This window comes from Bactrocera latifrons, unplaced genomic scaffold (genome assembly GCF_001853355.1).
Source record: "Bactrocera latifrons isolate USDA-ARS-PBARC rearing strain unplaced genomic scaffold, ASM185335v1 scaffold_84, whole genome shotgun sequence".
In the NCBI taxonomy this organism is placed as follows: Eukaryota; Metazoa; Arthropoda; class Insecta; order Diptera; family Tephritidae; genus Bactrocera; species Bactrocera latifrons.
In genome coordinates, this window is record NW_017537534.1 from 873653 (window position 1) to 886863 (window position 13211).

Sequence of the window (13211 nt, forward strand, 5' to 3'; positions counted from 1 at the left end):
CAATTGCTTCCTCATTCCGAAGTAGCACCTGTTGGCAAAAGTTATTCTGCGCTGATAAAACTATAACTTTCAGTTCCTGAGATGTCGATCTGAAATTTGGACCGCTTATTTCTTGGTATCAATGATAACGAACCATTATAGCATATAGCTGCCATCCACACTTACCGATAAAAATTAAAATAAAGATATCTTTATACATTTTTATACATTGTGAAAGGTATATAAATTGGGTGCAATAGAAGTTAACTTTGTTTTATACTCTTGCATCATGTTGGTACAAAGAATATTAGTTTTGTTCACCTAAAGGTTGTATATATAAATGCTTAGAATGACGAGAAGAATTGACGCATTGTCTACCTGTCCATACCTCCGTCCGTCCGTCCCTGCAAGCTGTAACATCAGTGAAATTGAGATATCTAGATATAACTTGGTACGCACGTTCCTTGAAAAAAAAAAAAAAAAAGTATAAGTTCGTAGATGAGCGTAATCATACTACTGCCACGACCACAAAACGCCTTTAACCGAAAACCTACAAATGGCTGTAACTGAGCACTAAATACCAATATATAAAACTGTAATTTGGACAAGAGATCGCAGGAGCAAGAGACTCCTGTAGGCCAAAAAGTGGTTGACTCTTTAGTTGTTCTAAGTATCACTAATGGCTTGAATCGGGTCAATACTTCCCTGAGCCCCCATATGCATAATACGACGTTATGCTAGATACTATATATCGGCCAATATTCGACTTATCTCAATGAAACAGACAGAACGTGGTTTATTCATAACAGTAAATCTTTGTGGATAAAATAGATACAATTGGTCGAAAACTTCATCTAGCCCCCATATAACTAACATCTGGATTTTCGAACATCCGCCTGACTTTGCTCCAAATGATTGTATGTAAAGTACTTTAATTAAACACAGAGAACATTTTTTCCGTATGTGGCATGATAATAGTAAATAGATAAAATCGGGTCGATATTACCCTAACTCCCCTATACTACATATAATGATTTTCCTTTTCTAACAAATCTTATGCCAAATTTGTAGCTCTTGTAGACGTCTTACATCGTGAGGTATTTCCCTGGTTTTGATACCTCCAAGTTGCAAGAGTATAAAATGTTCGAATATACCCGGACTTAGTTCTTCCTCTTTTTATTTTTTTTCTTTTTTTTGTGAGAAATCAAGGGATAAAAGAACAAAGTTACAAGGTGTCGTTTTAATGGCGGGATTTCCTCACCAATAGCATTTTCAGAGCTTGAAGACAGTACAGCATTTAATGACAGTCGTTTTGATTGAAAATTCAGTAAAGTAGTTGAAATTTATTAAAATATATCATTAAGATAACAACCTAGTATTTTTCGTTAAGTTATGAGTTAAAATATTTTTTTTTTCGTTCAAGATTAGTGTTGCATTAAGCGAAATGTGAAAATCATGATTTGTTTAGAAAATGTTGCTTTGAATTCAGTTTATCTTTACTAGCTTTGCCTTATACGATTTCCAATGCGCTATGCTGTTATTAAGCTTGTTTCCGTTATTTTAACATTTCCACACATTTGCCTTGAGTTTGAGTAATGTTCGTATTTGATTGAGCAGATTTTACTTTGTAATGAGTTGTCGCCTTTTGAACTATTGCAATGATTTTGAATCTCTACAAAACTCTACTTACTATTTACATAATCAAAAAGTAATATTTTGCTATAAATAACGAAACCGAACACTGAACGAACGGCTACATTCACATACATACATACACGCACGTGTTGTTTCTACTAGCGAGAGTCGACTAACAGCAATGACAACACAAATAAGGACACGCAGACTCACCACCTAACGAACCAACAGCCAAACCAAGCAAAAGAACGGCAAAAGACGTTAACGTCAAAAAAAAAAAATAACAACAAAACACTACTCGAACCAATTACATAGCAGAAAGAAAATAACGAAAGAAAGATGATCTTTGTAGTAAAATTGAAAGAGGAAGCAGAGAAACAAGCGAAAAGTTGATGAAGCACGAACGAACGAACGTACGAACGAAATGAGTAATTCTTTTGTCATTTTATTGCCAAAAGATAGATTTTTCACGAAAACTTATCGATGGTTAATGGCTCCAATTAATTGGCACTGTGTGCACGGTGTAACTTTCAATGTGCCGGCACTGTTTTTTTTTTCATAAAGTAATTGCTTACATATTATTCTTTTATTGTTGTTCTTACGTGATATGCGAAATCAGCAGAAATAACTAAACAAATACAAAAAAACATGAATCTTAAGTTATACTGAAAAATATGTCTAAAAGTATAGAGAAGTGTAATCGAAATTTTATTTGAAGTAATTTGCCACTGAAATCTTACGTAATTCACTCGTAGCGGCAACTAAACCGAAATCGAGCGTTATGATACACTTGCAACATGTACAGTTAATATATTTTCCATTTAATTATTAATAAATAATATTTGATAGACGATGCTGTTTACAATATGCTTTTGTAAAAAATACTTTTTTCTGATTGAAATTGATACTTGAAAGTCACTATTCGTGAGCGTCGTTTCGCTTTGTTTGTCTACACAATTCACGTGTATAGCTTATGTATAGCTGATACCTGGAAGACTTACGAAGCATGCGTCTAAAAATCTATTGCATTAAGTATGACCCGAAAATTTAACTGGCCCGAAAGATGCCAGTGCTCATTTGCCGTTGTCAGCGGTCGGCAAACGGAAAGTACATTTCACACAAATACCGAATACTTAAAAAAATATACTATATTCCAAACTCCGAGCTAATTTCACTTTCACTTTTGAACTGCAGTTTTTCAAATTACTAAAAGTATATAAAAATATATATAAATGACTACATATATATGTATATATATATTACTTTTTGATTTTGTATATATGACTTTTAATATATGAATATATAACTACATATATTTACATAATTATTAGCACAAAGCAAACGCAGAAATTAATCAAAAAAATTCAAAAAAAGATGATGTAAATTTCAATAATTCAAAAGCAAGTTAAACACAAAAGTATTTGAAAACACTGAAAGAAACAGTAATCAGTAAACAGTTAACAGTATAAGTTGATTTTATGAGAAGTCCAAATGTAATGCAAAAAGTTACAAGTCGAACGCATTACTGTGGCATTATTGCCGATAGCGCGCTAGGCCACCCTGCCAGGCATACAAACATACAGTCAATCATATAACTACCCACTATTCGTAAAGTATCCCCTCATACTGCAACTTCACAATATGCAGCCGCTATGTCATGACGGCCCACGCAAAAACTACTCTTCTCCAGCCAAAACTTTTTGGCGCTTGACTGTTAAATTCACTGTTAGCTAACTGTTATGCTGTCAATATGCAAACCAGCGTGTGTCACTAAAATGTTAATTCCAATTTGAGCTATTTTAGCGATGCATTTCACTCACTTAGTCACATGTTTAGCCAAATGCAAACCTGGTGTGAGGAAGTACTTGGCAATACTTATCTCCCGCTATCGCAACTTTTCCTTAAATATTCATTAAAGTTCGCACTGTCAGTAAACTGACGGCTTATACAGTTGGCATTTACGAAAACCAATTGCAACCCTGTGACTAAAGAACAAATCCCAACTTGACAGTTTTGACACTTGCATTCGCATATTTGTATTATATATTGAAAAAAAAAAGTTAACCATAAACTGATAAACACTCGAAAATAAGCAAAGAGACATACTCACGCACCCTCACATATACAAGCACACTGCCATTTGGAGTTAAGAAGCCACCAAAACATCTCATACACTTAGCCAAGCTCATCTGTCTTCGCATATTTCCATATTTCCATTTTCGTTCATGTTTAAAAATGTTTACTTCAATTTGCTCGTATCTGTTACATACCGGTTGTTTTGTTGTGTCTATGTCGCAGGCCGTCGCTGTCATTTTTTCCACCTCTAACTCAATTTCCAACTCTACCACTGTCTCGATTTGTTCACTTTCCAACCATAACACTATCTTTTTGGTATCTTTTTGGAACATTTCGCATTTCGGATTTCAACTTTCATTTATTTATTATATTCAAGCGTCATAAGTACCATAAATACACATAGTTTTGCACGTTCTATTCTATAAGCAAGTATACTTTGCCAAACTTGAAGATTCTCCTTACGAACAAAACACATCGCACACCAATTCAACGCCCAACACTGTACAGTGCGGCAGCAATTAGCGCTGCAATTAATCGTTGCGTTCAAACCGAACTCATCCACATCACCACACATACCATCGGAAGCCACAATCGTGCATTTATTGGAGCAATCTACTCGCACACATACATACTTACATACACACACACACGCTCACTCAACGTTCGGCCGTTAGGCTTGAGTTTAAACTCGATCGCTTTAGCAAAGCACTTTAGTCGTACAAAAACACCGAGACTCTTCAGTGTTCGTTACAAAAACGCATTATTTGTATGAAGAAACCATTATTGACGCTGTACATAAACTCGAAGATGCAGCAAGCAGCAAATCATGAAAGTATTTTTTGTTTCGTTTCACCTACACCACCCACAGCTGCCACACTGAGCAGCGCAGCAGCAGAGCGAAGCTTGCCAAATAAAATTAAAAACAGCTTAAATTCATTTCAAACAATTTTGTATAAAACATAAATCCTCCAAACCTTAACGATCCCCCCAATCGATGCTTTAAGTGTAAATAACTAAAATTTAAGGCGAAAAGTAAGACAAAATTTAAAAAAGAAAAAAAAATTTATTGTAAATTAAGAAGTATTTAAAATTAGTTTCTTGCTTAAAGTTAGTGTTTGTATTTTAGCTGTGACACGCGTGTTATAGCGAAATCTCGTCAATTTAACAATTATGTAAATAGCTGCCACAAAACCAAAGCAAAAGTTTTTACGTATATAACATTGAATGCAACAACAATAAGACTGAGCTGTTAAACAGCTGCATTGTATTGAAAAAAAAAAAAAAGCAATAAAATTATATATTTTGAACGCAAATATAACAACTACTTTAACGCAGAAGAGCGAAAAATTTTACGCTGTCCATTAATTACATGAAATTAAATTGAAAACTTCAAATACATAGAAATGGAAAGCATTACAAGAAAGTTAATGGGGCCAGTAGTCCGTAAGTGTTCGCTTAAAATCTAAAATTTTGGTGATGAATATGAAGAATAGAGCAACGGAAAAGCAGTAGAAATAAAAACAAAAAAAAAATATTGAAAAAATCGTACAATTTACGAAAGTATTGAACAATTACAGTACAATTACCAATACCATTACTAGTACCAGTACCGAACAATTAATTAGTATGCAGTTAAATATTTTATTGATTTAGTGTGCAAGTAATTGAAAATTGTTATTGTAGTTATGATTTTGTTTGGCGCAAATGTTTTTTCGAATGTTCGAATATGCGAAAAAATGTTAATAAACACACATTTATAATAACTACCATATATACATATATATATATACTATATATTTAGATATATAGACTACATAAAATTTCTCATTATGCGCGCGCCAACAAGTGTGCGTATGAGTTGAACAGAACGCAAAGTGCTTAGTTCAAGTGCCTGAAACCGAAAGCCTACCCCGCTTTAGAGCAACAAAAACAACAAAACTATAAAATAATGCTGTCGACCACACTTACCTAGCACCAATACAGACATACCAAAACCAGAAAAAGAAACAGTAAAATAAAATGTCATGAAAAAGCCACACTCTACTACTTTCCCACAAGCCAAGCAAATGAGTCTGAACAGGCAAGCAAAGAATCTCTCAAACAAGCAAATAAGCAAACATCTAATCAAGCCAATCAATCAAACACCCTAACAAAAAACAAAAAACAAGAAACAAGCAAACTACCCAAGCAAAAACTCTTTCAAATCGCCCATTTCAGATGTACGGCACATACGGCCCGACTGGAAGTCCGCCACTACCCGACATAATCGGTCAGTATTACGTGCCGACCGGCTACGGGCTCGGTGTTGGTCCGCCGCCACCACCACCGAGCACCTATGACATGTTCGGCCCCACCACTTCGGCTGCCGGTTATCTATACGAGCCGACGCTAAGCAGTACTGGCCTCTATGGTCAGCATCCATCGCCTATACGTCGACGCCGTTACAGCATCGCCGGCCTGCCATCGGCTTCGATGATGAACGATTACTACGGTCTCTATGCGCCACAAATGCAGCAGTCGTCCTCTTCGAATATAGTTAACCTGTTGAATGAGGCGCACAAATCCATTTCACGCTCCTCCCAGATACTAAACCAACATGCGCGCATGCAACAGGCCACACAACCGGTAACACCGCTCTCACATTATCCCGGACGCATAATCTCCAGCTATCCAACGTTGCATCCGGGCGATACATCGCCGCCATACCTTAACGATAACCTCATGCAGATGTCGTCGAGCTTCTCATCCCAGCCTAACATGTACTTCCAACAGTATGCACCGACAGCGGCGGCGGCCACAGCGGCAGCGGCCCAACAATCAGCAGCGGCGGCAGCAGCAGCAGCAGTAGCGGCACAACAAGCGGCCACCGGTGGCCATTTCGGTGGAAGGCTATTGCGGCCGGCCTACTCAGTGTCAAATTTAAATTACTTGAACTATCCGAGCAAATACACTTCAGGTGGTGTTAGTGGTATTGGTGGTAGTAGTAGTTATGCGAATCCATTCTCTCAGTCCATATTCAGTCAGACCGATTTGCCATATAGCATGAGTACGTTGTTGCAACAACGCAATCTAATGCCATCGTTGCACGCCTCCAATCCGGCTATATCGCAGTACTATCAGTACGCCACACAGGCACCGCATACGCATACGCATCCGCTTGCCTACAATTTGCAACAGCAATTTGCGGGCACACAACATTATACACACCAGCTGCCGCCCGGCGCCCAGCACCCGTCGGCGCACATCCACCACTCGGTACAGCAGCAGCTGAATCCGCTGCATCAGTACCACGTGCACCAGCAGCAGCATCACATGCAAACGCATCCACTGGCGGCGTTGCGCGAAACGAGTGGACCATTCGCGGCAACACTCACCAGCAGCGCACTGGACGACGCGGGGCTGACTGGGCGCGCTGGCCTAAGTGCAGGCGGTGGCGTTGGTGGCGTTGGCGGTGTGGCGACTGGCGCGGCGGGCGTTGCAGCTGCGTCCGCGTACGATAGCCTCCATACAGCGCCCACATATCAGCATCATCATTCGCATCAGCAACAACAACAGCAGCACCAGCAACACCTCAGTCACTTAAGCCAACAGCATCTGCACCACCACCATCATCATCCCACAACATCAGCCCCATTAAGCCATACAAGCACTCCATACCATCATCACCAACACATGTCGCCATATTCGAAACTAGATTTAGACTATCCGAAACTGCCATCCGAGCACAAACGACAAGTAAGTTTCAAATTTGACGTAGATACGCTATCACTAGACTCCTAAGGTTAAGTTACCACAAACAACAAAAAAGCCAAACAGCAACCGCGGCCAGTATTAACCACAAAAAGAGAAATTCTCACCAACAGCGAAGTGCGAAATTGAAGCAAAAACTAAATTTTGATCAAACATTCGAAAATTTCGAAAACGCGTAGAATAATTGGAAGTGAAATTTAGCAAACTTTTGACGTAAGAATAATTAGTAAATACAGCAAAATTCGTAGATTGGCAAAAATCAAAATTTCCATAGCACTCGCTCGTAGCAAAGGCATAAACACGCTTGCTGTGCTTAGAAAAAAGTAAAAAGAAAATTAAGAAAACTTAGATTTAGCACTAATGATAAAGCACATAATGAATTAGTTGAACATAAGGAATGGGTGAAGTGCAAACACGGCGCGCGGCGAGAAAGAGGCTGCTTGCATTTACGTTGCGCATGTGGCTCCCCCGGCAAATGGAGCGCGATCGCAACTGGAGACACACCCCTCAAATGTAGGTACATACCGTATACGCTTAACACACACTCACACAAACCTGAGCGTCTAGCCTTACAAATGAGACGCTTACGGTCACATTTCTCCACAGGAACAGCAAGAAATAATTGGTGAATAATTGATTGAGACCGGCGTGGCGCGCTGTGGAGTCAGCTGACTGCTGAAAAGTGCCGGAGACACTGAGACGAAGCGACGCTGCAGCGCGCCATTACTTTCACATTAATTTCTTCACACAAACACGATTGTAGCAAAGCAAAATGAAATGGAATCCAGTCCCTACATTCTAACCGCCATTCACGACGCGTTTTGTTAGTCATTTAGTCAGTTAGCCAGTCTGTGAGTTAGTTAGTTAGATGTTTAGTTGATTTGTTTGTGTACTGAGCCCTCCGTCGTACTACTCTACACCTCCTAAGGCAACAACATGCGACTAACATCACAGGAGTACGTATATTGCTCGTATATAAAACGTACAAAAAGGATAATAAACAATTTGAAGCGAAGTGTTTTCACATATCATGCGCATACTCGTACATACATACTTACATATGGTATATATAATTGCTAAACCTACCAAATACATTCAAATATTCTAACCAAACTCGCGTATATCACGAATATAAACAAAGGCCAATCCAAAGCAAAGGGTTAAATCTGTCTAAAAATCTATTATATCCGCGCATAATATCTTTGTACATATTATGCAACATACATATATAGATGTGTATGTAGTAAAGTACTCATTATTCACACACCTGAAACACACCTATACTCGTACTACTTATCTAGCGTACTCGTTATACTCGTAAAAATGGTACTAACGAAGGCATTTAGTCGTTTTGGCAGGCGCGTCGTAGTCAAATATTTAGCAAATGAATAGTCGTTGTAATCTAAATGCATATATACAGATGAACATACATATATATACTTATATATTTAGTAAGAAACAAAACGCCAATGAGTCTAAAGTGAAGCTCAGCAATCTTGTGAACCAGATGTGATCTCTATAATAGGCATGAAGGAGTTCTAAAGTAAACGTTGAAGATCCCTTTATTTATTTCGAAATGCTTATTATTCAAGTTCAGGTTAAATTAGAAGTGCTATACCAGGTCGGTTTATTAAAAAATTAGTTTGACTTAATCGACCCGGAGTTCCACAAAACTTTACTCCTAGAGCCGGGACTGTTCATGAATGAATTACTCGGCATAGTTAACTAATTGGAAACTGTGTTGACGTAAAGTTCGATCGATTATGGTTATGGCACCTACAATTTAACCTTTAGCTGAATGATTCCGTAATCATTTCGATATTATTTTTACCTAAAATTCGCTTTCAAAGTTGATGAACTAGTTTTGCTTATTTTATGAGTCTATTTTATGAGTCTATTCAGTTCTGTAATTTCTAGTTCTTAGATTCTTTGATGTCAGTGCTCTCGCTCTTCAAAACGCAATTAAACCCCCAGTTCAACTACTGAAAATTTACATACACTCACCATCTCTATAAATTAAACCCCTTTGTGGTATTCTAAAAGGTCAAATACTCCATTTAATTCTGTGTACTTGTACTCGTATATGGTCCAACAGTTAGGACAGTAAAAGTGCAAGACTGTAAACATACCGATTTTGATTACTCCCAGAACTTTACAAACCAACATTTAATGTGATCAAATAACAGCTCACTCTACATCCTGGACCCTTGTGGCTCTAGTTTTCTGAGTTAATTTAAACCTCAAGCACATTTTTTTATTTAAAGTAACTTTTATAAGCCTGCTATTATTTAGTTCAAAAGTATTTGAAATTTTGGCGTGCAAGAAGCTCCAAAAAAAATTAGGGGATAGACAGCTGCGTATAACTTGATTTTGTGGTAGTCAGCGGATTAGTGTCAATTTCGATATAAACAATATTTGAGTATCAGAACTAATATAAAAATGCAACTCTGTGTCGTATGCGCATGATTTTTGAAAGCTTTGACATAGTTTTTCTTTTGAGTCATTTTATTTTAGAGAATCTATAATACCATAAGATAAAGCAACTACTTTTAAGCAAAATTAGTAATTATTAGTTCAACTACTGAATTACAAAAAAACCAAAAAAAATTTTTAAAATAAATCAAATGAAAAAAAATACGTAGAAAGCTGAGAAGGAAGAGCAAAGAAGACCGAGGAAAAGAGTAAAACACCAATTCGATGTGCCATGCCATTTTCGAGTATTACCGACGATGTATAAATATAAGAGGCATAGCTGTAGAAGAATGCTTAGCAAATCTTTACTATTATATTGTAATTACTGAACTTATTGAGCATTTCTTATAAGTATTTACTTAGTTAAAGTGTGTACAAATGAATTTTTCCCATTTTATTATTGTACAAAGGGAAATTTGATACTGAATTAAAAGTCCACCAGCATTTATTACTTTTACTTAATTATATACTTAATTATTTGTATGTATATTGAAGTGACAGAGAAAGGGAAATTATTACTGTAGAACAAAGAGAAAATGAGATTAAGTTGAATTGAAGCCGTTGCAGAGAACTCAGGACAATTTTCACAAAATTAAATGACAAAGGAAGAAATAAAAAGTTTGGGAAATTTCGTAAACTAAAAACCAAAAGAAATACATTAATAAGTAAAGACTTTTGCTAATAACTGCGTTTGATTGCCCGGCAAAACGTGCTGCAAGCAACACACAAAATTTCAAAGCTAAAAATAAGCAAATGCTTGATGAATTAAAGCAGAAAAAGCAAATGCAAAAATCGCTAAACTGCACCAAAAACGCAAAGCAAAGCAAAGCAAAACCATTAAGACTGTATATATGAATATAGAGAAAATATTTGAAAATGTATTAAAAAATGTTAAATACTTTCATTGTTCAGTTGGAAAATTGTTACTATTGAGATTAAGCTTAAGCGTGAATTTTAATTCCATTTCCACTACGGAAAACTGACGTTTTACTTAAAGCATTACTTTATATAGACTACTTTCTGCAAAACGAAATTACAGAAGCAAAATTAAAAGAAATTAGATTTAACTAAGACCCTTATTACAATTTAAAATTGAATCAAAAATTTAATATTTTGATTATGTAAATTGTAAACTCTTACAAAGTGTAAAAAGCATTGAGAACTGTCACTAGGTTCTTTCAAATCGAACAGTTTTCATGCAATTCCGTAACTTGTGCACGGCGATCACAATAGACATTTTATGTGACTGATTGAATATTAGAGGGTTCTGAATTGTCAGAGAAGAACTCTTAAATTATTATTATTTACTTCGAAAAGGTTGCAAAGTGAGATCCATTTCGAATTTCCCCACTTTTTAGTGAAAAAACCCAGAAACTTTAAATTTAATAGGGTTTTTTGTGGTATCACCATTTGAAAGAACAATCTTTGGCATATATTTGTTGAAGATTAACTCTTTCAAATATTGGCCGCGTCTACATCTCATATGGTCCATCCATTGATTCTACCGCCTTACAAACCACACCAAACCGTTTTTTTTCTGGTTGAAATGAAAGCTCTTAATTCTCTTCAGGTGACCTTTCATCCCAAATGCGGCAAATTTTTGTTGTTTACATAAACGTTGTCCATGCGTAAGTCTTTCCACGAAGAAGTGACAAACAATACTAAATAAAACTAGCATGGCAGCTCACTCGTGATATGTCAAAAAATATCTATTGCATCTACTTGAATCACTCCTTACTTCAAGTTACTCGAACGATTTCATGATCTTTTTGATATTATTTCACTTAAAAGTCATGTTAGAAACTAGTTGAAGGAGTTGATACGTTCTGCTTATTTTATGAGCCTTCAGTAGACTTCAATAAGTTTTTGGTATCCTAGTAATTTCTAAAACTCTTGCGATTTCTGTTCAGTTCAGGTGCAGATTGAGTTAGAATTTTTTTTTGTTTGAGTGAAACAATTGTATCAAAAGCCTCTATATAAACTATGCATAAGGCCAAAAATGTGAAGTGTAAACTTAAGATGTTTATTTATTAGAGATACTGCTTAAAATCATCAAAACAAACGGTTTTCACCAAACAAATCCCCCAACCCTTTTTCCAGAAACCCTCATCTTGATGTCTGAGGAAAACAAAATGTCGCCCGAGCCAGATCCCCAGATGCGAAAGCAATTCGAACCCCAGTCATGCAATTTTGCCATATTTTTGTTTCATTTGTGACACGGTGAATCAGGCGATTATGAGCACGCGCGATAACCAATTGACACAGATCTCTCCGAGATCGAAATAATCTTGATTGATATGTCCAACACCACTTTCAGAACGCTTTTAATTATTTAATTTTTTCAATAGACCTCAGTTCGGTAATTTCTTTCGATCGTTCTGACAAAAACAAAATGTAGCTGAGACACTTCACACAGTGCTTTTCGATACAGTTATACTCATGTCCAAACCATTCACTTGCTACCCTTAGATTATGGTTGGTATAAATTCATTTTATCGCCATTCAAAACCAGTTTGTGGATTTTTCAATGTCTTCCTCCATTACCGTCTTTTGTTGGACGTCCTTGGGCTCACCGCCAGAGAGTTTGCGTTTCAAGACTTCTTAGTGACAGTTCTGAAGACACATTTCTTCACTGCGATTTAAATCGGTATTAAATTTATGAAAGAAAACAAAAAACTTCCTTTTACAAATAAGTAAGCGTTTAATAATAAATTATTTAGCAAATTAAATTTAATAAAATTAAAAAATAAATAAGAAACATTAAATTTACAACAAATACAATTTTTTTCCCCAGCTAGAGTGTGATTAGTAATGAAGGTCAATTACAAAAAGTAATGTAATGTTGTTCATAATGCAATGCAGACGTTGATGTATTTGAAGTAAAACTCAAAAATATTTAAAAAATACTAAGCATTAAAGAAAAATGTGTATAAAAGTAGGCAATTAACTCAAATTTAATGGAATGTGAGCGTATTTGCTGAGAACTGGCACACAAATATAGTATTAACGTGTAATGTTTAGTAACTAAGTAATTAGATTGTGTGGAAGAAAGATGCTGGCAAACAGCAAGAAGGTTGGAAACTTCAATAACAAAATTTACTATTTATTGCTGCTTGTTACAATGCATAATGTATTATTAATGAAAATTATTTACCTAATCAAAGTATTTTACTTCCAATTAAATATATATGAAACAACTTACTCTAAAAGCCCCAACATGGGTAATGCAAATAATTAATATGCGTATTATGAGACCCCGCTATTCTAATTAAGACACTTTGCTGCCCTAACTATATTCT

At 36.2% G+C, this 13211-nt stretch overlaps 1 protein-coding gene across 10 annotated transcripts in view; it reads left to right on the top strand.

Annotated features, from left to right (window-relative positions):
* Positions 1–13211, top strand: part of LOC108977110 (trichohyalin) — a 115712-nt gene that overhangs the window by 69996 nt on the left and 32505 nt on the right. The window contains exon 1 of one of the 10 annotated variants that reach the window (XM_018946638.1): positions 7191–7425. The exons of the other annotated variants lie outside the window; for them this stretch is intronic. Coding sequence (XP_018802183.1) covers positions 7363–7425 — 63 coding nt within the window. The 5' untranslated portion in view covers positions 7191–7362. Of the gene's footprint in view, positions 1–7190; positions 7426–13211 lie in introns of those variants that run through there. 10 annotated transcript variants of the gene reach the window in all.